The sequence below is a fragment of the Grus americana genome, chromosome 12 (genome assembly GCF_028858705.1).
Source record: "Grus americana isolate bGruAme1 chromosome 12, bGruAme1.mat, whole genome shotgun sequence".
Lineage (NCBI taxonomy): Eukaryota > Metazoa > Chordata > Aves > Gruiformes > Gruidae > Grus > Grus americana.
In genome coordinates, this window is record NC_072863.1 from 20,441,531 (window position 1) to 20,468,887 (window position 27,357).

A 27,357-nucleotide genomic window follows, 5' to 3' on the forward strand; every position below is an offset into this window, starting at 1 on the left:
TCCCTCAGCAACTCCGCACGCTAGATTTAGCGCTGGGTTAGGCAGGTACGTTTCCACTTCAGTTCACCTTCCTCAATCTTCCTTGACTTTAGATCTAGGAACAGAGTGGCCCAAACTCTCAAAAGGTGTTTTTATTTCTTGGTACCTCAGGGAAGAAAATGCAGAAACCAATAGCACTTTCTGGTCTTGAACTTAGTATATTCATATAGCAGTTTATTCACGTTAGTGTGCATTTCATCAGACCCAACTGATGCTGGCACTGGCTTGAGAAGTCCTGCTACTCCAAGGTCCAGCCAGTCTGACCCTAAATAGAAATCAGCTGAAACACCAAGTAATTTAGGATGACATAGCCTACATAGGAGCAGAAATGAGAAACCAGTTCAGAAAACCAAGGCCTGTGTCCAGATCATTAAATCATAACGCTTTCACCTCTGAAAGTCATTCACTGTTTTTATCTTGCACAAAATCTGAGCAGCAGTGTATCCTTCTGAGGTCAAGTCATTAACAGCTATTTCATAGGCGTGACCTGCACAGCATATGATTATTACCAAGAATTAACAGGCAGGCAGTGACACATTGGATTAAGGAACAATGATTCATAAATCCAAAACCCAGTCTCACATGTTGCTTCTATATAGGACCTGGTAAGAGCCTGCCTGAACCAGAAGTGGAAATCACACCTTTTACTTTTTTTCCTGCATTTCCGAAATAACAGGCCACTTCTGGCGCACACTGTCTTTTCCCTGACTCAGGGAGAAAAAGGTGGATGTTAAAGAAGCCATAAATAGTATCTGGTGGTGCTCACTTTTCTATTATATTGACTTTGATTCAGCTCTCTACAATTAAGGGGAACAAGAGAAAAGACAAATAAAATTATCCCAGCTGTTTGTGGCCGACAGACCTGGCCTCCCAGCTGAGAGCTCTTTGTGCTGCTGAGAGCGTCACCAAGCAACCAGCCTTTGCAGCTGCCAGAATACAAAAAAGAAGTGAAAGCATGACTTATGGAAAGGAAGCACATGTGAAGGGGATAAAGGTTGGGACTGAATCAATCTCCGCTTTGTCTCCTGCCTAAATATGGCACCAGATACAAAAGGAGATCACTCTCAATGGATCTCACCCGCTGAGGGGGCAGAACCTGGACATTTATTTCATTTTAAAAGCCAGACTTTTGGAGTACTAAACCCAGGTATCCTGTACACGATATCTGGATGCAATGAAAAGAAGAGGGTTGAGTCTGTTATGATGCTATTGAGATTTAGTATTCTTCATCAACCTTAGCTGGTGGTCCAAAAAGCAGCAGAAGGTGGCCCACAATACAGCTGCGAGAATGACTCTATTGTCCCAGTTGTAAGTCAAACCCACGTATAAGTCAAGTGGAGGTGAAAAAAGATTGTCTGATAATTGAAACAATATGGCAAGGAAAGCAAAGCAAGCAGGCAAATCCCCATGCACACAAGCCAGGGATGAATAAAATGGGAGGTGAACAATGGAGAGATAAATGACCATTCTACTGATTAGTATAGCAAGGTTAGCTGTTAGAAAACAGTTAGAAATGGGTTAAAAAAAAAAAAAGGGGTTAAGAAACCCTGACTGATATCATCCCTGACCTATATCATCCCTACAGCTCTCGGCAGTACAAATAAGCCTTACAAGTGAGTCATTCTCTTTTTTACCAAAAAACAGCTAAGACCAAGACGCATGAAAACTTTTCAAACATTAAAGACAAATTGATAAACTCATTTTGCCTCCCTGTGAGTTTAAATGTGTCAAGGTGTACCTGTCTGAAAACATCAAATTAATTGCCTCAAGCCAGGTCACACACTGCAGCTCAATCTAAGACTGACATCAGGAGCCCCAAGACCAACTCTTACTGCTGGCACATCTGAAGCACGTGCCCCTCATCTGTGATGCAAGATATTTCCCGCAGCAACTACCTTCTTCTGAAGAAAAAAGAAAGCTTTTGGTAAGCTATGCTTAGATGAAAAAAACGAGTTGGTTTTCATCAGTATTAAACATTATGAGATCTGTAAATTAGTGCTCAGTGTATCCACTTTCAGCCCAACTTTATTTTTCCTTGTTTACTGTCCATTTTACACTAAATTGAACTCTTCACACATGCAGCTGGAAACAACCCAAACAATGAATGTCAGGATCAGATAGCATTTTTTCCAGCATCTACTTTCTGGAAGAAAAAGCATTCTGCAGAAACAGTGTAAAATGGAGTTCTGCACTGTTCAGCACTAAAAATCACTACCTGCTGCCAAGAGCAGTGCAAAAACTTTATGAAGAAGCTCATGATATGGATAAAAATTCATGGAAAAGCAGACATTTCAAAAGCTGTTCTCCATTTTAAAACAGCAAGAAATGCCAAGATTGTAAAGATCTCTGTTGCTTTACAGTGCTAAAAATATCATTTGCCAACAACTCTGTCGAGACTCTTACAGAAAATTCAGCCAGCCTTATGGCTTCCATTTTGTTTGTGAAATGTACACATCATTTTGCAGCCGTCTGTGACTAGGGTTGTCTAAAATGAAGGAAATCCCCGGTACCATTTACTCTCAAAATATTAAAATTCACTAGAAGCAAAAAGATGCCTTAATTTTCAGCTGGTATTAAGAGATGTAAATTCTTGTTTCTAATCCATTATGAAGGACTTTCAAGTAGGCAAGAATAACATTCTTAGCTCCTAACATTGGTTATCTAACTCGACTCTGTGATACACTTAATTTACATGTAATCCTGCAGCCTGCCAGCAGTTGATAAGGTTCCTGATACGTGCACATTTGAGAAAGAGAAGTTTAGCCCTCTTACTGCCTTTCTGGAGAGCTGAGCTCTGTGATGGAAGGCTGCTCTGGTTTAAGGTTTCAAACAGATTTGGGCTTCTCTGCAAATGCTTTGCAGCATTTGTCCCCAAATAATTTATCTCCTAGGTTTAAAATTCTTGACAAAGTTGAAATGGCTGCACTGCATTTTTGCTTGTTTCCGCTATTAAAATACTTTGCAGGCTCTTGTAAATACGAAGTGGTATGGAAAAAGGGTGAAGGGCTTAATTTTTCTCTCCACTCCAATGACACTATTTTGTAGACATAAAGACAATGCAAAAGTTAGACATATCAAAGTGGTTGACAGAAGTTACAAATCCTGAGTTAATGGCTATACAACCCATCCGGCTGAAGAATGGCGAAGTACGCACACATTAAGAGCAAGACTTTTACAAGCATTATATTTTGTGCCCCTAAAAAGTAGGATGACTCCATGCAGTTTTGACAAACCCACTTAAAATGTTCCACCGTGCGGTGTGGTGACATGTGTCACCTGCCTATAGAAAGTTAGGGTATTCCCCATCTGTAAAGCTACAGCTATAGCTTCTTTCAACATCTTTGCATAACTTGGACTTCCAAAGGAAGTTAGCTTCCTGGTTGCCAGGTCATGCTGATACACCAGCCACAGGCAAACTCCCAGTTTCATACTTGGAGGTACAGAACCAAAGACTTATCAGCCATGGAGAACCATGCAAGCCTGGGTGATTTAACACTAAAAACTCCATAGCATACGTACTCTGACCATTTGTAACCTACTTTGTGTTTCACCAGAGCGTCAGTTACAACATACTGCATTAACAAAAGAGTTAGCAAGCACCTGCATGAGCTTCCCCTTCTAGCTGCTGCCAGAGAAGATGGGAGAGTTGCAGAGGGCTGCAGTGCAGCACAGTCACTGAAGAAACTTCATATTTACTTCCATATTCTGAAACACATTTGTAAATATGGAGAGGTGAAGTAGAAGGGTAAATGGAATACAGCAATGTTTTTAAAAGCTGTTCCTTTCTGTTTGAATTTTGAATGCATACTTCATGCTTTAGCCTGTTTTGATTCTGTGCTAAGACCTTCTTTACTAGCCTGCCTCATCAAGACCAATCCTCTTGGCAGAACAGTTATTTTTAATTTAAAGGTAAGTATAAGAGTAATTTCTACCAGTATGTGCTGCTTTGCAACAACTAAAATATCAGTGTGTTATCGATGTTATTCTCATCCTAAATCCAAAGCACAGCACTATACCAGGTGCTAGGAAGAAAATTAACTCTATCCCAGATGAAACCAGGACACTCCCCTATCCACAATTTTATTTGTTCTATTATTCTATACTAATAGGTCATCAAGTGAAAGTTTTTCTTGCAGAAGTTATGTTTATTCATACTTTGTTATTCCAGGTTGAGTATTTCACAATTTCAACTTTCGTTTCAGTTGATTTATCTAATACAGAAGCTGAGTTTCCTAGTGTACTTTCACCCGCAGACATACAGAGAACAGGTACACCTGTTAGTCACCATTCCAGTGTCTCTGTTCCTCTTTCAGCAATATTATGGGCTTGAGGGAGTGAGGAAGGGCCCAAGAGATTATGTCAAGAGCACAGGGGTACAGCTATAGCTTGAAGAAATGCTTCTTTCACAGAAGCACGCAGGCACCACAAGACGTTTTCCTAAACCAATTATTCTTTCCTGTTCAGAGAACCCAAATAAAAGACAGACATCTGTAGCCAGAAGCTGTTCTCCCAGTAGCAGAGGTGCTAGGTGTTTCATGCGGTGGCTTGAATTGGTCCATCACACCCAGGGAGCGATGCCCACCGCGAGGCGTTAGCAGGACCAGAGCTGTGGGCCCTGGCAGCCGCAGGGGGCCGAGCACCAGATAAGCAGCACAGAGCAGATGGTGAGGGCCGGGGAACACAAGGAAGGAGCCCAGAGTCCTGCTCTCCCCTGCTGCCCTGCAGGCTCACTGACTGCCTAATTATTCCTGTGGAGCCAATAAAGCTCGTTGTGTTCATTGTCCTGCAGATAACAGAGCTCAGACCTGGAGGACTGGAAGGACTGACCTCTCACACCAATTCTGACTGAAGCAAAATCCCCCAGAAAAATCCTTCTAATGAATGGTGCATGTTATCTCATTTTCCCCATGCCTGTTTTTGTCCATTTTTTTCATAACTAGGTCCCCCATTTGGGGAAAAAAAGTAAAAAAGTCTTAGTAAAAAGCACGTACTCTCTTATACCCACTCTAGTTGAAAAATCCTTGATCTGAAAAATCTCTCTGAGAGAAAAGCATCATGAGCCAATATGTACAAATTTCCTATTTATTTTAGATTATGTGGATAATTTAAAAAACTTCTAGTGACAATGAGATTTGCATTTATCTCAAAGAACAATTTTAAAGTAAGCAAATATTTTCAAAGTGCAGTTAAAGACTCCAGTAAAATGCTTTTGGTTTATTAGAGTAAGGGAAGAAAAAAACCCAGTAACAAAACTTGAGGATATCCCTGAGCACAATAGTCCCTGGGATCCTTTAACTAAAAGAAGAGTTCAGATTGCTTACATAGCAAGTTGAGCTGCAGACTTGTGGTCGGTAACACTTAGTAAAATGCATTTATACAGATAGATACACATGTGTATACTCATACACACCCCGCTAGCTGTTAACCAGAAAACTAGAACTGTGTCTATTAATTCAGAAAGGACCGGCTGTATGTTCACAGGGGAGAGGGTGTAGCTTATGGCTTGGAGCAGTGAATGCTCTGGTTATTAGCCTTGCTTATTTTTCCCTATTCAGTTGGAATTCAGAGCTAAGCAAATCTCCAGGAGCAGCCCTGCAATTCCAGCTCTGTATGCTAATCCATTTGCTGCAGCCTGAGAAGCCCTGAACACAAGCTGGAATAGCCCTCAGCTTTCACAGCTTGTCTTTGCACTTCCCCACATATGCAGGCCTACCTTAGCCAATTCTGACAATCTGGATGGATTGGATCCAACTTTTTTCCCTCCTCAACTCCTTTAGAAATACTTTTATTACATATTTCTGTGCCAGTATCTTTTGTCATCTCTGGCAGACCTGAGGGCAGATGGAAGCTGTGATCCTCTGCACATGAGCAAAGCTATCACTCCTTCCCTTGCTGTCCCGTACAGAGACCTTTGAATGGCGCTGGCATCGCGTTCAAAGGACAAGATGAGGCTTTTGACAACCTCTCATGCTCAGTCTGGGCCCTTTGCAACATGGATTTGTTTCCTTAACACTTAAGCTCCATCAAGATGCACATACTACATACAAAAAAAGAATAATCACTGGTTCGGGTCCATGGGCAGTTCCAGGGACAAGAAAGAAGGAAATGTTGTGCTGGATGGTAGCTCCAACACATTATTTCTTTGTTATTAAGCTGTATGCCTTTACCCACATCTAGTGCAGGCTCTTCCTAAAGAAAAGTGTAAGCATGAGCTGTGACATAACTTGCCTGCTACTGAGTGAAACCAGCTTTTTGACCAAAGACCTATAAGAGCTGAGAAAGGAAGAAGTGGTTTCAGGCAGACAAAAAGAGGCAGAACTTGCAACAAGATGTGGAATATTGCACCAACCGCGATCAGATTCTCAAGGTGTCTCACACTGGGTGAACTCAGGGGAGTATATTCATGCAGCCTGTGCACTGCTGCAGTAGGAGATGTGAGCAAACATACTATACATGATGCCACTCACAGCCTAAGACGAAGGACCCTGGTGCACCAGAATAAGCAAGACATTTCCTCATTACAAACAGAGAAACTACACCTCTTTGATTACTCTTCGTGATCAAAAGAAAGATGTTTACTAGAGTGCACGCATTGAGGTAGAAGCTTGCTCAGAATAACATTCAGTGTAATCTACTCCCTCTCAGAGCAGGAGGAACTCCCATTCACACCAGTGGGATTTCTACTTGAGCACCAAAAAGGAAACAAAAAACTTAGTTTCATGTGGCAGTACAAACTAGGAATGGAAAAACCTACAAGGTTTTCTTGGCCTGTCTCAGCTTCTGATATTCAGCCTAATTTCCCTTGCTCATTTTCAGCCCATTTATTCCTAGATAAACCCTCTGGCACTACAGTGAATAATCCTCTTCTCTCCTGGGATTCAGAGTGAAAAGGGAACATGTCACTCTCTATGACAGAAAGAACTGCCGAAGTAAAGATGCTAGTGAGGACTGAATTTTTAGCATACGTCTCTTTTGGGGCGTGAATAGCACCAGGATTCAGTAATAGGGGCCACGTACTTCTAGGTCACCAGGTCAGCTCTGACTGCATCTTTCAATAATTTTGACAGCCTGCCATCTGTGACATGAGTAGCAGGTGTTCATGTGGATCTTGGTAGTACATGTCTACTAGCAAGGCTTGTGTTTCTAGAAGATCAACAATTTTCAGCAAGCAGCAGTGCAACTTCAGAGCCTGCTTCTGGCCTTGGAGCCTCACTGCCCTAAGAGGACACTAGATTCCCCCCCAGCTTTAGTAGTATTTGCAAAACAGCAATACGCCAATGAATACACAGCACCAAAGCCCTGCTGCATGGCAGGCGGGAGCACAACATCTCCTCTAGAACCCAAGGCAAAGCAATGGCCAAACATCCGCCAAAGTTTGCAAGGTGATGGTTGTCTCCACTGTCTCCCCTTGCTCCACATGTGCCTTAGGCAGCTGACTGGAGACTGCACTGATGGTAACCAGGTCAGTCTCAAGGCTCACAGGAGAACAGATTTGATCAAGACTTCAGCTGCTGAGATCAGATTGCTTCTGCTTTAATAAGTACAGGAATTAGGATTCACAGTGTTCCAGACAGGCCTCTTTTCACACAGATTCTGTGACCCACAGACCTAAGTAAACAGAACTTAAGCATAAAGTTTCTCAGAAAGCCTTCTGAATATTTTATCATAAGTACTTAGATACACATTCATGGAAGCTTGGCTTATTCATTCTAGCGAATGATAAAATCCTTAAGGAAAACCTGCAGACTAATTGGTTTTGTCTGTGTTAGTGTCTAGTCATTGCCTGAATCAGTCTAGGCTGGAAATTCAGCCTTGCCTAAGAGCTCCCTAAAGATAGAGAACTAGGCTGTCTTGTCTGGCGGTGTAAGTGACTTGGGTTCAAAAGTTCTTCAGCCCATACATTATTACTACCCTTCCTTGCACGACACATGGTTGCTAGAGAGGAATAATCTCATGCAAACACCTTAAGTCAGAGCAGTCCGCAAAAGCAATGAGCGGGAGAGAAGCTGGGAGTTAATCCTCACCCCAAGCGATCTGTCAGGGGAGGCGGCTATGGGCAAACGTCCTGCCTGCACGATTCCTCTGCTAGCGCTTGCCATCCAGACCTGTCCTCTTGGTATCAAAACGGGAGATTTATGCAAGGCCTGCCAAATCTCAGCAGTTAACAAGAAGCACTGAGAAGAAAGGACTGAGAAAAAGATGCAAAACAGATGCAGTTTTATTGTTACAGCTTTATGCAGCAGGGAGGGAAGATGGGACTTGTGTCTCCCCTGTTAGCACCAGCTGCTGCAGAGCCTTTTGCAGGAGGCAGGATACAAAACACACTTGCACCCATCTCCTGCTCTTCCTTCCCACTTGCTTTGGGGCTAGATCCCAGCTTCACCCAAGTGCATGAAACTGCTTTGCTCTGGGGTTACTTCAGTGCAGTTTTTCAGTATCCAAAAGGGCAGTCAATTATGAAGTCCCAGAAGGATGAGGAGTTTCTGACATCCTACCCCTCGACGTGTGTAATAACAACAAACCAATTTGCTTGCCTTGTAACCTTGAGCCTCATGCCTCAGGGTGTAAGTTAACTATCTCCAGGGCTCTAGAGGGAATATTTTCCCTCTGATCTTTCAGCAATGCAGATGTTACTAGATACATCATGGAGGTATTCACCTTCTTGAACATCAATTACAGATTACAGCCATTGGAGGCATCTGTGTATTTTGGGACAAACCTTGTTCTATGTCACAGTAATCAATAGAGCTACACTATCCTGACAGAGTTTGGTCCACTGCTAGCAATGACACTTGAGTAATTACATTTTTACTAGCTTGTTTCTAAATACCAGCTTAAAATCAGCACAGCAGCTCCAAAGTTTGGTTAGTTTCTCCAGTGCAACTTGTATGGATGCATCTAAGGTAGCTTTTTACTAGTACTGAAGTACTAGGAGCTGCTTTATCAACTATTTTGCTGGCTTTGGTCCCAGTCCAAACCTTTAACCTGTTGTGAGCTTAGTCATCCTGCTTCTCCCTCCGTGGCTGCTGCCCTTCCTCAATGCAAGTAATCTAAAATGAAATGGCAACTTCTTCTCTGGACAGGAGAGGTGGGTTGGCCTCCTAGGCATTTGCATCAGCTTTGCAACCAGAAAGCTGAACTTCACTCATACCTGCCACATGACATCCTTATCAAAGCAAAGACTGCTAGAGGGGGCCATTTTATTAAGACTAGAAATTCTTTCAGGAGCACAGTCACACATGCCCAGACATATGAAAATGTATATAATTTCATCTGATGAGACAGCAAACATCCAGGTGGAACAGAAGCACTTTGTCTGGGCTAGGTAAAAGCCAATGAATAGCACATGTGTGACTTCTTCCTGCACTCAAAGATTTCAAAGTCCAGAAGAGGTCATTGCATGTTATTATGGCTAAGAACATATTCAGTTCCCTACTTGTTGACCAGAATATCTGTATTTGTGGAACTCAAAGCACATAAGCTCCCCCTCCTCTGAACAGCATCTTCTTCTGCTTACTTAGTAATCCTAACTGATGGGTCACAGAATGGAGTATTTAGTTAATTAAGACATGGGAATACATCAGCTGGAGAAAACACAGAAGGAATTCTGTACCACAGAAAATATCTTAATGCTGAAGTACAACAGAACATGCCTGATGAATTTCTGGTCACTCCAGAATATCACCCACTCAGCCAAACACAAAAAAAAGGGACTGACTTTTATTATTACATCTCTTCATATACTTGCTGAACAACTCACAGGCTTTGGAATACAGGACAGTGCAGGAAAAGAGAAGTTCAGTATGTACAGCAGATGTTAGCTTTTACAGGTCACTTCTTAAAGCAGGAATGAACGCAGACAGACACCACTTGCAAAGCAAGGTGCAGAAAGCAGAAGATGGGCACTGGGCTGTCAGTGATGAAAGAGCCTCCTCTTTTCCAGAAAAAACACCTACTTATTGTACACCACAGTGAGAAAGAAGCTCAAGCACAAATAGGACAGTAAATCTATACAACATTGGCAAAGTCTAGTTCAGACTATTCCATTCAAAATATTTGAATGCAACTTCATCCATAGTCTCAAGTTCTATTTTCTAATTCCGTTTATTAATGACATGAGGCAGAAAGTGTCATCATGTGTTTATAAAGTAGTCAGTGCTCTCAGGAATCCAGACTTACTTGGGACACTGGATATAACTAAGAGTTTAAAAAAAGAGAAAGAATCTACCAAAACAACTGTTTTCCAACATGATCCAGACCAGACCAAATTTAATCCTGCATATGTATATATTAATTATATGTATTACACATCTCAACGCAACAGCAGTTGTAGTCATGAAACCAAGTGCTGAATTTGATCCACTGTAGTATTTGTTTGATGCAATGAATTCTTTGACCTATACCATTTCCTACACAGCTAGGAAAGTTCAAATGTTAAATCTCTATAGCAATTCTCTGTCACTACTGATTTTTGGTCAACAACTTGAAACCCCTTTTGAATTCTGGGGTGACCATTAAGAGGTGATGCTATGTTCCAAGAGTGGAAAGAGCTTGAGTACAGACCGACAAGGCACAAGGCATTAGAAATAAGTGCGAGACCAAGTTAAATAAACTACTTAAACACGAGATGCTAATTTAGCAGTTTCAAAAGGGCAATATTTCTACGGACAACCCAAGACGTAAAAACACCCCCAACATTTCCTTAAAAAACCCTAACCCCACTGTTGTTTTGAGTGTTACATTTATTCAAATGCACCCCATCCAGCTGTCAATTAACTGCATTCTCACTCCAAATGCAGCAGGTTTGCAGCGCATAGAAATGTAATTATTTACACAGTGCTCTATCATTGCCACTACTGTCTGTGCTTCGAAAGCATCTTGATTACTCTACTGATGAGCACCATGGAAATGACTATAAATAAAATAATCATCTCCCCTCATTAAGTTACAGCTCATGGACTGAGGAAGGATGATTTTCCTTTGTACGTTCCTTCTGTAAATTTTATCATTTCACAACAGAGGGAGTAACATGCCTCTGATGACACTCAAAGAGACAGACTGTCAGAATTCTTGTCAGTATTTCAGCTTGAGCAGCTTGCGTTTTTGCATGAATTTTTTCTCCTGAAAATAAAGTACTGTTTGTCAGAATTAGACATTCAAGAATCTCTTTATAATGTCACAATCAGACATGCAAAACCCTCTAATATCACGTCAGAAGGTCAGATTTTATGGAGCAGTATATCATGGATACCCTAACAGCAAACACTGCACCCACTGCAGAAGCTTCTAACTCTAGCTTCAACACTAAGAACACATATAGGTGGAAAATTTCAAATAAACTTAGATTTAAAAAAAACAAACACTCAGTGAAGGAAACCTTCCAATAAGAGCAAAGCTTTGGTGAACCAGGTTCGCTCTTCAGGAAGCTTCAACAGTAATTGATGCCGCAAACAAATATCAAACATTCCGTTACTGTCAAATCACAAAATCTTATTCTTTTCAGTAACTGCATTGCTGCATGTACATTGGAATACAGTGAAACTCCCAGTGGTGTCTCTAACACACAATGAAATATTACGTTTCATAAAATGGTGAATCATAAAGGCAGCAAAACAAGTTCAATGTGGTATCTTTACTCAGACTACTGAAATCACATTTCTGCAACAAAACCCGAAGTTGTCAAGTTGCCCCAGTCAAAACAGTGCTGAATTAAGGCATCAGTCACTGAACAGCTACGAGAGCCTGACACAAGGAAAATGAGTTTGCCTTTTATTTTTTCATTCGAGAAGAGTCTTGTATGGTATGGTGTCTGCTATGGACAACAGTTTGCAGTAGGAATTGCTAAATTACATAGATCTTTGTGCCCCTTGCTCAGCTGTAGCCCCATGCAAGGCAGCCACTCCAACAACAGATTGCAGTCTACCCCACAGCAGCACTCCTTAAGGCAATCCGTAACTTGAGAGCAAGCAGCGTTTCCCAAATCCCCACTTAGGAATTAACACAATTTCAGAGGTTCATGCAGTCACCAGGCCACAAGCTCAATTCAGTTTATGGGCTGTTTTAGTCTTGCTCTCCAGTCAGAGGTGGAGGGAGAAACACCACTTACTCCTGAAACGAGCTTAAAGGTGGAGAAGAGAACAGTTTGATGGAAGCTCATGGGGCATCCCTATTTCTGCACACCATCCACAAAGCAACATCTCACCTCCAGAATGCTGGCTGTTCAAGAAGAACTGAGGCATTTTACAGGTCCAAATTAAGATCCTCATTTTATGAGCCTGTATTTGGGGTTGGAAGGATGAACATTTTCAAAAGGAAAATCTGCATGTTAGTTGGACACATTGCGTAGGGTTGGCATGGTATTTCAAGATCCAGTACTTGAATAATTTTCTCCAGAGATAGGAAAGAGTTAGTTTAAAGCAATGGCATCAATCCCTAGAATAGCCAGCGTCCAACCCCCACTCGGGAGCTGTGCTGCCTCGCTCCAGAATCTGGAGCAAGAAAAATAGTGACAAAAATAAGATCATCCCTCAGTTACAGAAGACACAGAACTGTTAAATCAAGCTCAGAATCTAGCTTTTCCCAGTCTCCAAAGTTATCCTCCACATTCCTTTAAGGGTTTTCTTAGATACAGCAATATGAAATGACTTATTGCTGTGTAGCTGCTAACAAGAGACACATGTTTCCTTCAGTTCCAAGAAAATGTAGGCATGAAGCACGTTATGATGACCCACCAAATATTTTTAACCCAAATCCTGTTCTGCATGTTATCTCTTTGTGCATTGAGTCAAGAAAATGCAACACAGTTCCATGCTTTTCCTGCTAATTACTGAACTAGACAGAAGAGCATGCTTGGATCAATTATTTTATCTTAGCAAGCAAGGAAGGTCAAGCAACATATTTTCACTTAGTGAATCCAAAGCTTGAGAGTTCTTGCAATTACTTCAGAGCCAAATCAACTGGTGGCTGTCAGCCGAACTCCCTGTGTTATTTATTTAGCTAGTCCGGAAGACATGCACTGCATGCTGGCGTGCAGGACAGAGCATCTGTTTCACTCAGACGGTTGGCTACATTCTTTACTTGATATTAATATCAGTGAAAATTTAGTAACTTAACCACTGGCATGAGAAGTCTGACTTCTAAGAGAACAGATGGTAGCGATCATCTCAGGTTAATTTTAGGCTTCAAAAATCATTCTGAGTCAGCAAAGCCTCAAGATAAGAGAAAGAAAAAGATATAACATCTGTAAAATCTCCTACCTGTTTCCCATCCAAGGTATACAGCTTTTTGACCACACCTGTCTCCAGTTTTATAGCTTCAGTGATATCGGTGAGAACTTGCTCAAACGAATGGGCGGTCTTCTTGTTCAAGAGCACACGGACTGCCTTCCGGGGCTTCACCCCACTGCGGATGATGGTTACCAGCTTGGGACGCACAAAATCTTTGTTCTCCTTTGCCTGGGCACTGTTGCTGCTGGCCAGAGACTGAGGTGCTTTCTGGTTAGCAGATGTCTTCACATTGACAGACCAGTTGGGATTGACGTTCTTGGTGTATTCCACCTTCTTGAAGAAGTTGTCAGATGAGCAGACGTAACTCTCCCCTTTTGAAAGAAATGAACTTCAGTCTAATTCTAGAGTTATTACCATAAGACTGCTGAAAAACAGACACTATACATTTCCCCCATTAATCACGTACATCATACATCATTGTTTTCATTAGCACTTCCATGACTGTTATTAATTTTATATTTATACTTGTTTAAAATACGACTACTACTTCCCCAAAGTAAGCAAGTATAGCTTGCATCAGCAAATATATACTACCACTCAGTCACATGAACCAGGGGTTAAAAAAGGTTGAGAGTTATAAAGGTATTTAGGTACCTGAAGATGCAATTAAGCTGTCTAAAAGCTCCTAAGCCCCAAAATCATTTATTCACCTAAATTATTTTGAAATTTGCTAGCTTCCTTTCCATCTTTACAGACCTAACTACTACTTTAGTCTGTTATCCCCTGCCAAGAAGATATCAAGTCATCCACAAAGTACCTTGTGTCATGCCTGTAAAATAATGAAAATACTCTCTACCAAAAGCAGCTTTGATAAATCTAGCAGGCATAACAAGTATGCTTCATTATAGTGTCAGTGGTTTATCAGAGGACAGATCTAATGGCAGCTGAGATAAAACACTACACCAAATACCACTGCTTGCTTTTATATGGCTGGTACCAACCAAAAATATATGAAATCCAAATTTAGACATGGCAGAGAAGGGTTACACAGTCTTGTTAGTAATTCATAAAAAAAAAGCCCTACCCTATCCCATCCAAAATTAGTTTCAAGCTTTGTCTGTAATTTACAGGATCCTATCTCTCTAAGGTTTTAAGAGCACCTTAAAGGATTTGTAGGATCTTCTTTTGTCCTGCAAATCTGATGGATGCTGGAAGAGTTATTACTAGAATGAGACTGTAAAACAGTATCCCTAAGGGAATGTAGCTGTCTAGTCTGAAATGACTCAGGCTGCTGAGCACTTGAGGATGCACTGAAAAAAAGTCAGTCATTGCTGGAGGAAGAAGCTTTTGTCTTACCATTAGATAAAATTTTAATAGGAACTGAAGGCATAACATGGGTACCTGTAGGATCTTATGGAGTTTCTTTTGGTGTTTTGTTGGGCTGACCTTACAGAAGGTAGTTCTTCAAATATTATAATAGGTTTGAAGTCAAAATAGAAATTTAACTATTTTGAATAAGAAAAAAATCCTTCTTCATATAAAGAAATTGGCTGCATTTCCTTATTTGTTCCCTACAGCAAACTCCAGGGCCTGGACATCTTTGAAAAACCTACCCAACATCTGAGTCTGGCTTTCCATCCCTAGGACAGAATTTGACACCCAGTTGACAAAGGTGTAAATATGGTTTTCCAAACAGCCTGCTAATTTCCACAGAATTTTATGGTCCAGATATGTAATGTATCTAGTACAGTGTTCATACAGTCATCCTTCTGCTGACTAAATTGCATTTTTGATGGAGGCACTGAGATGATCCCTTCAAAGAACACACAGTGAAACCACTAACAGGTACATAATAAACAGAAGGCTTTAGTAGGCTTAAAACAATGGTCTGTGTAGTATTTATGTCCTTATTACTGCCAAGTGTTTGTTGTCACAAGCAGCCACAGAAAAGATGCAAGATGCTAACTTTTAACCCTGACTTTGTACCCAGTTTGCCAAAAAGTGATGTGTACTCATGGTGCTTACATCTCCAACTGCAGCTTTTCTCCATCTCCCCAGCTGCATAAAATGACCAAAATCATTCATCAACAGGAATGATATATTCTGTTTTCCCTTCTGAAGATGGAACAGAAATACAGAAGGCAGAAGAGAGCTAACAAGGTTCATGATGAACACTGTCAGTTGGGCATTTTATCAACCAGCATACCCCAAACTAACACAACAATCCCAGCAGGAGGTTCTGTTGGCTTGAACAAGCAATACAAATCTATATTTGAGGCACATATGCTCTCAACAAAACCCTTCAATAAACCAAACATGTAGTACCCATACCTGAAGCTCCTTAATTCCTTATGTTTCTTGAATCTGACTCACTAGAAGCATAAAGATACCCCACAGGGTACTTATACATTATAAAAAAATTCCCACTGGAGATACCGATTCTTTTCCAGAAGCATTGATTCCGATTAATAAGTGATAAATTGTGGTTTATTCATCTGCTTCAGCCAAGCAACACCTGGTGCTGAGGAGGCCCACGCTTCTCTCCGGTTTCACAACTGAGAGTGAAGTGCAGCAAGGGGCATTCGATATGCTCACAGGGAATCAGCCCTCCTAAGACCCTGAGCCCTCCCAAGCCCATAATCCCTCGGCAGCAGAGCCTTTATAAGTGTGCTCGACAGAACTGTAGCATTATCCTTTGAGAAAAGGGATTTCTATGTTTAAATGCAATATGGAATAAGTGATTTGAATACTATTCTCACCCCTGCCCCAGGTCTCCCTGTGTAAGCTCCTGACCTCAACTGTACCTCTGCTTCCCTACCTTAAAAACAGAAGTAGCAATATCTGCCTCTGCAGTGTTGCAGTGCTTGACTTTCATCTGTTTACATAATACTTTGGGATGGAAGATGCCACAATGAAAGAAAGTATATTTACACTGCCTTCTATAAATACATGAGGTGTTGGAGCATATTTTCCATTAATAAGTTCCATGTTTTAAAGTAAACAGAAGAGATATTGGTCTGTTTGGTAGTAAATTCTATGTTTTAAAGTAAGCAGAAGAGATTATTGGTCTGTTTGGTAGTCTACCTACTACTCTTAGTTCCAGCTGAATCATTTGAAATTCCTCACTGCACACTGTAGCTGTCTAGTGTATTTACAATAGCATACACTGAAGGCAAAAATGGCATGAAGGCAATACTTTTCCAGGCTTTGTTTCCACAAATGTGGTGTTAGGTAGTTGTACATGTATATACACTAGTCTTTCAAATTATGCTCACAGTCACAAGTGGAAAGTGTAATCTGCCCTTTTTAACTTTGTTTCATTTAACCCAAACCCTAGTAAATATTTTCTTGAGTTCTAAAACTGAACATAAATTTGCTTGGAGTGACACTTCAGAATAGCAGTTCAGAATAGCAGCACTTCCCAGCATCTTTTCTGCAGTTACAGAAGTATAGCTCCAGGGAAGAGGACCTTTTCTTTCCCTCTTCCCTGACCTAAAGATGTAACCTGAAGCTTCAACTTAATTTAAAAAACATTTCAACTGATGTCTTCCCAAACTCAGTTTACGGTCCTCAAATAATAGCAAAATTACCATTAAAGTTCCTTAGTGAGGCACATCCCTTTTACTGTTTGCCAGCCAGGAGCACGTCCTATTTCACTTCCCACAGCTGGGTTTTACCCAAACCTTACCATGAGATGGTAGCAGGATTGGGCAAGCATGGCCTGAAGACCTGTGAACTTTCCAGCTTTGAGCATGCGTATTGTGGCCAGAAGATCACAAAAGAGAGAAGTCTTATGGGGAATAGTGCTACCATAGAAAAAAGGAGTGATTTCTTGGTTTCTCTGCTACATCTACCTATGCTAAGCCTATCATGAGACGTCAAGGTGTACAACTGTGCCAGTCAAAGAAATCTGATAGACACGGCATGGTTACAGAAGATTTGCACAGCATAACAGAAGGAAAGGGAAGGAAGTGGACATGAGATTTTAACAAAAGCAAAAGAAACAACTCCAAGAAGTATATTGCTCCCCAGCCCTAAGCATAAAAATCTGTGCACAAATATTTTCAGGAACACATCTTTAGACAGCAAGCAGCTGCATACATGTGCAGTAATCTGACTGTAAGCCATGAGAAGGTAGGATGAACAGCCACGTCATTACTTCCAAACAAACCCCCAGAGAGACACACTCATGCATTGGGGGTGGGAAGCTTTTCCAAGGGTGAAAAGCATCATCCTGTCAAGATCCAGTCTGCTGCTGAACACCATACGATGGGCATGACACCAATGGTGCCAAGGACAGCAAGGTCAGTGCAAGACACCCTTTCTGCACTGTGAAGACAAAGCCCTGCAGGATGATGCACACTTTTCATCATGCCAGCATGCTCCAGAGATGTCACAATTTCTATCGTGCCACCAAACCAGCCAAGGCATTTATTTATTCCTTCCCTTAGCAATAGATGGACTGACTGTAGACCTTTGAGCTTAAGTCACAATCAGCATATTTGCCATTTGAAGCCATGGCTTGTATCACACTGAATTACCGTGGCTGCAAGTGCATTACACATTACTGTGCTTCTATCAAACTGGTAGCACAAGACGATTATTCAGCTCCTAAAGAAAGGATGATCTCAGCAAAGATAAGGTTTGCCTTAGAGAAGATTCTTTAGAGAAACTCTAAGCTCAAGATGAGCGCTAATCCTTCAACCCTCTTACGGCAGCTCCTTGTGACAATACTAAAAATGACAGGCTGCGCTTTCAGAAAAAGTTATCCTTTCTCAGCATGCACCAGCAAGTTTTCAAGTATAATGAACTGTGGGTAGAAGTCTTGTGAGAAAAATTGGGAAATCTGGATTGAAGCCATTTTGAAAGTATAACTGCTAACAGTTATTCCAAAAACAGTCTCTGTGGGGTGCAGTCAATTATTTTGGTTGTTAGCTCTGCTCTTACAAAGTTGAGATTGTGCGACTGTGTCCAGCTTTCATGTTTCATGGGATTTACTATGACTTCAATAGGAATTAAGTGGACTTAACACCTTACAGAGTTCATTACATATGGTGTTAAAGTAGGCTTTTAGTTTCAAATGCATGAACTTCCTGCTGCTTTATGCATTAAAAAGGATCTTCTGCCTCAAGACCTACTCCACTATGGCAAAATGAACTCTGGACAAGCTTCCTTCCTTTGGCTCTTCCACAGGGAGATCCCCCATGAGAGAGAAGTACCTCTTGTTCTGTTGAAAAAGGGAAAGAAATGCATGATTATCAAATCACCTTCAAAACCATGCAAAGCCCATAAAGAATTTATGGGACTACACCAGTCCTAGTGTGAGAGCCAGGATGAGCAAGCAAATAAAACAGAACCACAAGGTTAAGTTTTGTTATACAGGATGTAATTAGCCAAGCTGTCAGGACAACAGCCATAGAAAACAGTGCCACAGGTTCCAGGACTTCAGTATTGGACTACATGAATTTCAGTTTTCCAGGCAAACTGGAACATGCACACACTGGGTGGAGATTTCAATATATTGCCTATAAACCCCTTGGTCCCAGCACACACCAGGCTCTGTACAGCTCCAGGGTGGAGCCCCTTCTACAATTACTTTAAACACTCCTGGACTAGATTTTGGAAGAAGATACCCCAGGGTATGACAGGATACAAGAGCTTGGAAACGCTTTCTGGAACATCTCACACAGCCCAAGAACATTTGCAGTGAAACCTCACCGAGCAAAACAAAATCCTATTCAGCTTTTTCTAGTGTTTAATCTGAGGCAAGAACAAATTTCAGACAAGTAGCCCAACACAGGACAAGGGCATAAATCCACCCTCAGATGGGCCCTCTGACAAGGAGGTCTGTGCCCTGCTGAACAGCCTGAGCTTACCAGGAGCTCAAAAGGGAGAAGCTCTACAGCTTCGACTAAATGTTGAGTGTCTCAAGTTTTGGTTTTAATCTAGGTCGGTATTTCTGCCTTTACTGACCATGTCTAATCCATGCTATATTTGTATTTGATGGGTTTATTTCCACATGTATTTCTGACCCTGACCATACAGAGCAAAGGTCACTTAATTCACATGAAATTAGCCACTGACTAGAAGCAGGTCCAAAGCCTGCTTGTAATAAAAAACTTGAAAGATGCAAGTACCTCCAAACCACTGGCCAGATGCTGAAAAAGACTCAGGAATGAAAGCCCTTGAACAAGAAATCTCAGAGCCCTGACTTTCACATTTGTCTCGTCTACAGACTTTGGACAAACAAGTCAGACTGCTTTTCTGCACCTCAGCTCCTCATCGGTAATAACACCTTCTTCCACCTTGATGTGTTCAGACCATAATCTCCCTGGGCAGGAGCTCTCTCTTCTTACATACACATTTAAATAACGCCTTGCACCGTGGGATGTCCCCATTAGGTCGGCACCTCTAAATACATTGTGACAAATGTCTAAGCTTTCCAAGTGAGGAATTTGGCTTCTGGGGAAGTGTCAGTTCCCCGCCTCCAGAGGAAACAAACCACAGTCTCCACTAGCACTAAGGTTAACTCGGAGCTGCCATGGCTTCAGCAGCCAGGAGTCTGCATTGTGCTTTTCCCTCACCCTCAAGGTGCACCTCAGTGTCCCTTCCATTATGTCAAGAAACTGCTAGTGGGGCCACATAGGAAAGCAGCAAAACTAGGGAGCGGACTAAAAAAAATCTTTTGTCCCACAAAGAGCTCATTTGTGGGACAATGGAGACAGTAAGTTGCAACCTGAGTTTGGAATACATGGCCAAGAACAGCATTTCTTAAGCCATCTGAAGTCAATGCATAGCATCAGCTTCCACCTTTGTCCAGCCCTCCGTTCAAAGAAAAAGAGCAGTCAGAGCTGAGGCAGGGAGAATTTGCCATCTCATCCCAATAGGTCTACAAGAGCATAGAGGCTCGAAATGAACCAAGGAACAAGCCACCCTGTCCAGATGTCAAAGGCAACTAGATTTTATTAGAAACTTGGATAACAATGTAAGCTGATCTACTACCAGCTTGAGCAAGGCTGTAAAAGATGGCACATGATTTTTTTAGCATTTCTCATATTCAAGTTCTCACAGCACAAGGCACAGAATTAACTGTTACGACAGTGGCTCACCAATAATCTATAAAGGCAGCTTCATAATATTGACTTCCTAAAGCCTTGGTCACTAGAACCAATTATAATATGAAAAGGAATAAAGATCACCTGGTGCTCTTTTCAAAAGATTCACTTATTGACTAAAACAACCATGATAAGTAGTAGCACTTGGGTCCAACATTGACTCCTGACTCAGCCAAGAGAGTATGCAAGTGGGAGATGCTGTCAGCAATTTACCTGTAGTCAGGATCAGCTGTAACGGTGCAGTAATAAGATGCTGTACTGCATTAAACCAATATATATATTAATGAGGAATACAGTCCTGATCAATGGCAACATGTGCATTATTTACAAATACATTAAAACTGAATGCTGAAAATAGGGAGTCAAGATTAAGACAATTACAGTGATGGAAGATGGCCATTATGAGTGAAAGGAGGGAGGAAAATAGTGATCAGACATGTAGATTTTGAGAAGGTCATTGGAGACATGGACATAGACAGCTCTCTGGTACAGGAGGCAGTATGGAAAAAGAAGCCAGTGAGAGGTGAGGAAGAACTCAGCAGGCAGCAAAAAAGCACCGATGTGACAGAGTCCTGGTGGGCTTCCAAAATGTGAGGCGTTAAGGTTCAGCACAGGAAAGGACCAAGAGGCACAACCCAACTGGCAGCTAGGAGGGATGTGATCAAAGATTAAGAGAGACTTCACTTGTTCCATCTTGGACAGATTGGGAAGTAAAACATCCATCCAGAACCTTATGAGAATGACCCTAAATGCTGGGAAGACAAGACTACCAAGTCTGAGTCTGGAGACCAAAAGGATTATTTCCAAGTCCCATTTAATTAGCAGCACACCAAGTGGTTTTTGTTTACCTGAAATGTCTGCCTCAAGGACCTTGGTATCGTGCAATATCATCCTCTACTCTCCACGAGTAAATTCAAACTACACTATATAAGCACATTTTTAACTCATGCAGAAGTAATCAAGTATTTAGAACATGATGTGAAATATTATCAGTAATTCACCAGCTTTTGCAATCAAACTACTGAGATGAGCCTCTCTGATGACATCTTTTCCTCAGTTCTACTTGTTTACTGGAAATTACAATAATAAATTAGTCACATTATAGCAATGAGAACTGGGTTAGTTACCCTCAGTCTCCAACCAGAAAGCTAGTTTATATGGTAAACATACACTGTGTATGCACTGTCCTTGTATGTCACAGCACAATTACTCTGAAGTTCCATTTTTCCATACGTGTACCTAGTACATGGTTGTACAAACACCCAAGCTAATAGCATAGTTTACCACAAGGTTGGTTACAACCATGGTGGTATAAATCAAAAGTAATGTCTTTCCCAGATTGCTTTTCTACAACAGACACGTAGGTCATCCCTAGAAATACGGGAATATTGTTATCATTAAACTGTCAATAACAGCATGCAGATCTACTTTTGCATTTTCAAACACTGGATTCCTTTGTTTTCACTCTGCTCAGACTGTATTTTCCTAGCTGATGCTCTGTTGAGGGGACAGCCACACAAACCTATTTTTGTTTTAGTGCCACTTCTGCAGTGCCGTTCCCAGATACCATTTTGGCAGAACAAAGCCAGAACCCAAATGCCAGCATGTCCTGCCTGTACCTTAACCAGTAACAAATACTTTCAAGGTACCTTCTTACCTGCAGCAAAACCCAGTGTAAAGCAGATATAACAACTAAAGGTTTCTTAACTTCATTGACAAAAAGCAGGAAGAGTATAAAAGGAAGAAGAGTATAAAAGGAGAATAAAGAACTGCATTTTCTCTGGTAGAGTTATTCCTGAAGATTTACATAAAACCTAGGACAAGCAGGACAGAGCTGCCATTAGAGAAAGGCCGTGGCCATATTAAGAGATCAGAATGAAACACTGAGGAATCTCTAAAATTAAGGGAGGCCACACCTCCGTTTGACAGCTGGAACTGGGCTGAGAATAACTCCACTAGGACTGCATCATCTCTTCGAAAGGCAGCAATTTCTCCCCAGTAAAACTCCTCTATGGTAACTGGTATTTATTCTGTGCACTTGCCCCCACAAAGTATTTTGGGGAAATGAGTATCCCACTTGACAGATAAGGAATTCTAGGGAGAGATGCTTTAGTCAAGGTCACACAATGACTCACTGCTGAGGCTGCCCCTGCAGTTCAGTGACTCACACACATCCATTGTCTTTTAATAAAGGCAGAAGCTGGGTGGATTTTCTGTAGTCACCAAATCAGCCAGGTCATCTGCTTGGAGGAAAGCATCAAGGAACAGGGAAAAGCAACTCCCCTCTTGCAACAGAGTAATCAGGATATTCCATGTCCAAACAAAGAATGGAATATCTGAATTGCTCAGGGAAGAGAAAAGCAAGAGTGGCTGTGGGTATCCTCTGTGCACCCCACTCCAGCTGTGCCATCAGCAGAACTTGCCCACAGCCATGCCTTGGGCAAGGAGGCAGGACTGGCCATGTAGCAATTTCATCCTGGGGGTTCTCCTGACACTCCCTGAGAAAGGCAGCACCCATGGCAGCAGCCGGCTGCTGCAGAGGCAGCTCCCCAGGTGCAGCTGGCAGCTGAGCTCCACAGCAGACCTGCCCCCAGGTCACCCCCTCCGGACAGAGGATTGATTTTTGACTCATCCTTCATCCCACAGTCCCAAGTGACACTCAGAGGAACAGGCACACCAACACCCTCTCTAGATACAGGGATACACCTAGACCTGCCCTGAGCATCCCCTGCACACTCAGACCTGCCACGCAGGGGATGCCTTCTCACACCCCCCTACAGACCTACCACAGCAACCCACCTCACTGCACACAGTCCCTGCAGAAACACTCCCCAAATAAATACGCCCCTTTACACACACCCCATCTGAACATCTCAATACACCTCCCTTCCATACAGACCCTGCACGAACCATATTCAGATGCAGCACATCAACTCCCAGTGCCCTCTCCACACACATCACTATGCAAGAACCCCCCCCCAGCACTCCCCCTTACACACACACAGCCCAACACACCTCCACACACACCCTGAGCACAAACACTGTGCATGAACCCCCTCAAAGAATCCCAACACCCTCTCTGCAATTAACCCTCCTTACACCTTCCTCCACACACCCCCTAAACTCCAAATTTGACCAAGTGCAACCCCCCCAAAACACCCTTCTCCACAGACACATCTTCATTAACTTCCCCCTCTAACCACACTGCGTGAACTCCCAACACGCCCCTCCACACACACTTGAGTCCCTGCACAGCCCTGACCACACCCCTGTACACACACATTGTGCACAAACCCCTCCAAACACCCCTATACACAGAGTGCATAAATCCCTCCCACCCCCATTACACACACGCTGCACAAATCCCTCAGCACCCCTCGCTTTTCCATTCATACCCACCCACCCCAGTGGGAAACTCACATCGCTACTCAGCCACCCCCTGCACCCATCTGGGGACCCCTCCAAGCCTGGACAGATGTGGGGAAGCCCTCAGCCCCCCGAGCGATGGACACAGCCATGTCTAGCCACAAGTAAGACACACCCCTCCGGCTCCACATCTGCACCCAAGCGAGCGTGCTGGGTGACACAGCCCAGGGTGTCAGCCCCTGCACCGCCACCCTCTCCCACACCTCTCTGGAGGGGAAGGCAAACGGGCAGGCTCAGCACAGGGGGGCAGAAGCATCCCTGCACACCCGAGGAAATGTGACCTTAACAGCAGACCTAAGTGGTGCAGCCCCCTTCCCACCCCGCCTCCTCACTGCACCAGACAGCGATGCTAATTACCTTCCTCCAGCTCATCCATGCTCCCGATCTTCCGGGACCCATCGATGGTGTAAATGTAACGGACTCCCTGAGGCAGATTAATGTTGTCAGACAGGGACCGGGTCAGGTCAGCCAGGAGAGCATCAAAACTTCGGAAGCGGTCAGAGGACACGGCATATACAATCCCCTTGAAGTAGCGGTCCCCGTTGCGATAGAAACGCACCTTCTTGGCTTTCTTCTCGTTACTCAGTGCCTGTAAGGTCCTGGTTCTGTAGAAGCTACAGTGAGCACTGTGAGTGGGGCTGGGCAACCCATTCATACGTGAGCCACGCATGTTTCTGGACGCCTTGTCTCTTTCGTCAAAGTGTCCAAAATCAAGTTCCATAGTTTGGTGAACCCTAAAGATCTGAAGCTGGGCAGGAAGGAGATGGGGAGAGAAGGAGTGCAAAGGGACAGGTTAGAGCCAAGCAGAGCCACAATCCAGAGAGAAAAATGACACTAATGCAAGAGCTGTGACTGGAGCAGGACAGATGTATTTCAGAAGTGCCCCCCTCCCCTGACCCAGATTTGTATCGATCTGGGGATTGAGGGTAGGAGGGGTCCTCACATTTTGAAAGGGATCCAGCTACTGGGGGCAGGGAACATGAGAGCTGCCTGCTCCTGCACCTGGGAGTTTTCAAAGTGCAGTAAATTGGGACTTGGGGCCAAAGGAATACATGGCAATCACAACTCAGCCCCAAAAAACTCATCCAAACACCAGTTGGCAATGAATTAAACCTCTGAGCCCTGTGAGGTTTCCTTTGGCAACAGAAAACAAGGAGATCCCAGTAAGTCAGCCCTTCAATCTGTCGAATCACGGAAGGAACCAGAGCATCTGAATGTTTAACATTAGAATAAACTGGCATTTATGAAAGAATGGTCACAGGGGAATAAGCAGTTTCTTTGTGACAGCCTGTTCAATAAGGGTTAGCAATGAGATCCAGCCCACCCTTCCCCCTATCCGCAGCCCCCTCCTAGCCCATCAATCAATTCCCAGGACCAGCCTACATCTCTAAGAAGAAATGACTGGAAAGAAAAATCTGTCATTGAAACGAGGCTTCGATAAGCGCTTTTCAGCCTGAGTCTCCTCTGAATTGCATTTCTGCTCCTGTTTAACAAGGAGGAGAAAATAAAGGGGCTATTTCCACCACCCTCCTTCCAGCCTTAAGTGATTTAATTGCTGGAAGTGCCCCTGCTAGCTCACCTTTCATTGTTCGGAGCATGGGGGGCTCCCAGCACAGAAAAAACCTGAGACTTGAGCTGACACCCAGCAAGCAGGAATTTATGCACAATCTCTAGTTTATGCTCAAGAACGCCACCCCAAACCCCAACACAAAAGGAGGTGGAACCCCCAACCCTGCAATAGAAAGACCCTTCCACTCCCCCAGCACAACCAGGAAAATGCAACTCACGTATGTTGCTTGCATGTTAACACAGGGCAGAACAGGGATTTACCCCAGCTCTTGGCAGCCAGATATAAATCTAGGAAAAGCTGTTGCTATCTCTTCCCCACCCCTTACATCTGCCAGAACGAAGCTCCTTCCCTGTATTTTACAATGTCAACGTGACCTGTGCAAGAAAAATCATTGTCCCCAGTCTGCAATAAAACAGAAGATGCCAATGCAGGCGATCTGCACAGAAACCCCAAGTTGGGAACATTTTCCCCACGATGCCAGTTGGGGTAGATTCAGTCTGATGTCATGCAGTGAACAATGAAACACCCAAGCAACTTCGGGAATGAATCAGAGGGTGCAGGGGGTTTTGATTTTAAAATGAACTGCAGATGCTGTAAGGTACTAAGAGAAAGATTCTTCCTTTCTATCTGACATCTGTTACTTTTCTGCATGCAAGTCACTCAAAAAAGCTCTACTCACCGGTTTTCAGCGCGCAGGGTGGAGATGCTGAGAGAAAGAAAACCAGGCTCACTCTGCCTTTGTTGTCTGAGCTCCAAGCAAGAAATTCCTGCCAGGGTGGATGAGACGCCTCCTAGGTCCTAGTGCCTTGTTCGATCCCTTCACAGTAACTTTGCCTCAGTGGTTTTTACTCTCATCATCAGTCATCTGCTTATAGTCTTCTCTGGATTTGAGGGGAAAAAAAAAAAGGTGTGTTCAGTCCAGCTCTGGATATGTTAACAGATTGGTAAACAAAAAGTTTAAAGGGGCAAGTTTTGGGGTGATGTTCTGAAGGATGCAGTTTTCCCCTTGGTTCTAGCTTCACCAAGAAAGCATCTGCCCCCCCTGAAAAAACCCAAACCTGTAATCAGACTGATGCACCAATATTACAGGATTACCAGTACAGGGAGGTCATAGCTACAATCCTATAGCATGCTACAATGCTGGCACAAGACTCCTGTGCATTAGGAAAGCAGCTAAGAAAAAAGTTGACCAGTGGAACTGGGCACAGTCCTGCTCCTATACTGGTTTTACGCAGCATTCATGGTTTACATGGGCAAGCAGAAAGCGTGAATTCACTTGGTGGTTCTGCATGTGGTGCCCCTGAATAGTTTTTCTCCATTAATGTTGGACACAAGCCACAGCCAGAGCTCTGAATCCCAGTTCATTCAAATCCCCAAGGGGTTCAAGATGGAATCATTCAACACAAGCTTAACCCAACAGATTCAACCTGGCTCATATCCCAAACTAAGAGAAGTTTTATTTTCTGATTCCACTGCAGGACTCAGCTGTTACAAAATTGTACTGGGCTCTTCCACTTTGACAGCAAAATCTTTCACCTGCTTTCTGGATGGAGATTTCTATCCTGCAGTTAGAAGAGCAGCACCACTAACCCCACTGGTGCTGATCCCATCTTTGTTTTAGAAAAGCACAGGATTTGGGAATGGGAGGGTCTTCCCATCTGTAGAAAGAAATCTTTCCTAACAACGCTGTGTCTGTTTTGAATGAAAACATCAGATGTTGTCATTTTGGCACATCACGGCAGTCTCACATTTACACAGAAAAAGTTAGTATTTATTCCAGCTTTGTCTGCCCTGTACATGATAGTCCAGGCAACACTGACACAAACACACTGAAAGCTCATCTTTGTTTGCCAGCAACTTTCACACATGACATTTGTGAAGTTTCTTATGCCCTGAAACCACCCTTTTATTGAAAGACTCCTGTGCATCCTCTGCTAAAGCTGTCAGCTGCTCCCTTTTGTGCTCGGTGTGATCACTGCAG

General features: G+C 42.9%; 1 protein-coding gene across 2 annotated transcripts in view; it reads right to left on the reverse strand.

Moving 5' to 3' along the window:
- DCX (doublecortin) overlaps positions 1-26,191 on the reverse strand; it is an 82,996-nt gene extending 56,805 nt beyond the window's left edge. For both annotated transcript variants that reach the window (XM_054839692.1, XM_054839691.1), the window contains exons 1-3: positions 26,056-26,191; positions 24,164-24,554; positions 13,296-13,636 (exon numbers count right to left, since the gene is read on the reverse strand). In XM_054839692.1, the coding sequence (XP_054695667.1) occupies positions 13,296-13,636; positions 24,164-24,527 (705 nt within the window). In that variant the 5' untranslated portion in view covers positions 24,528-24,554; positions 26,056-26,191. The remainder of the gene's footprint in view (positions 1-13,295; positions 13,637-24,163; positions 24,555-26,055) is intronic.
- Between the last annotated feature and the right edge of the window lie 1,166 nt (positions 26,192-27,357).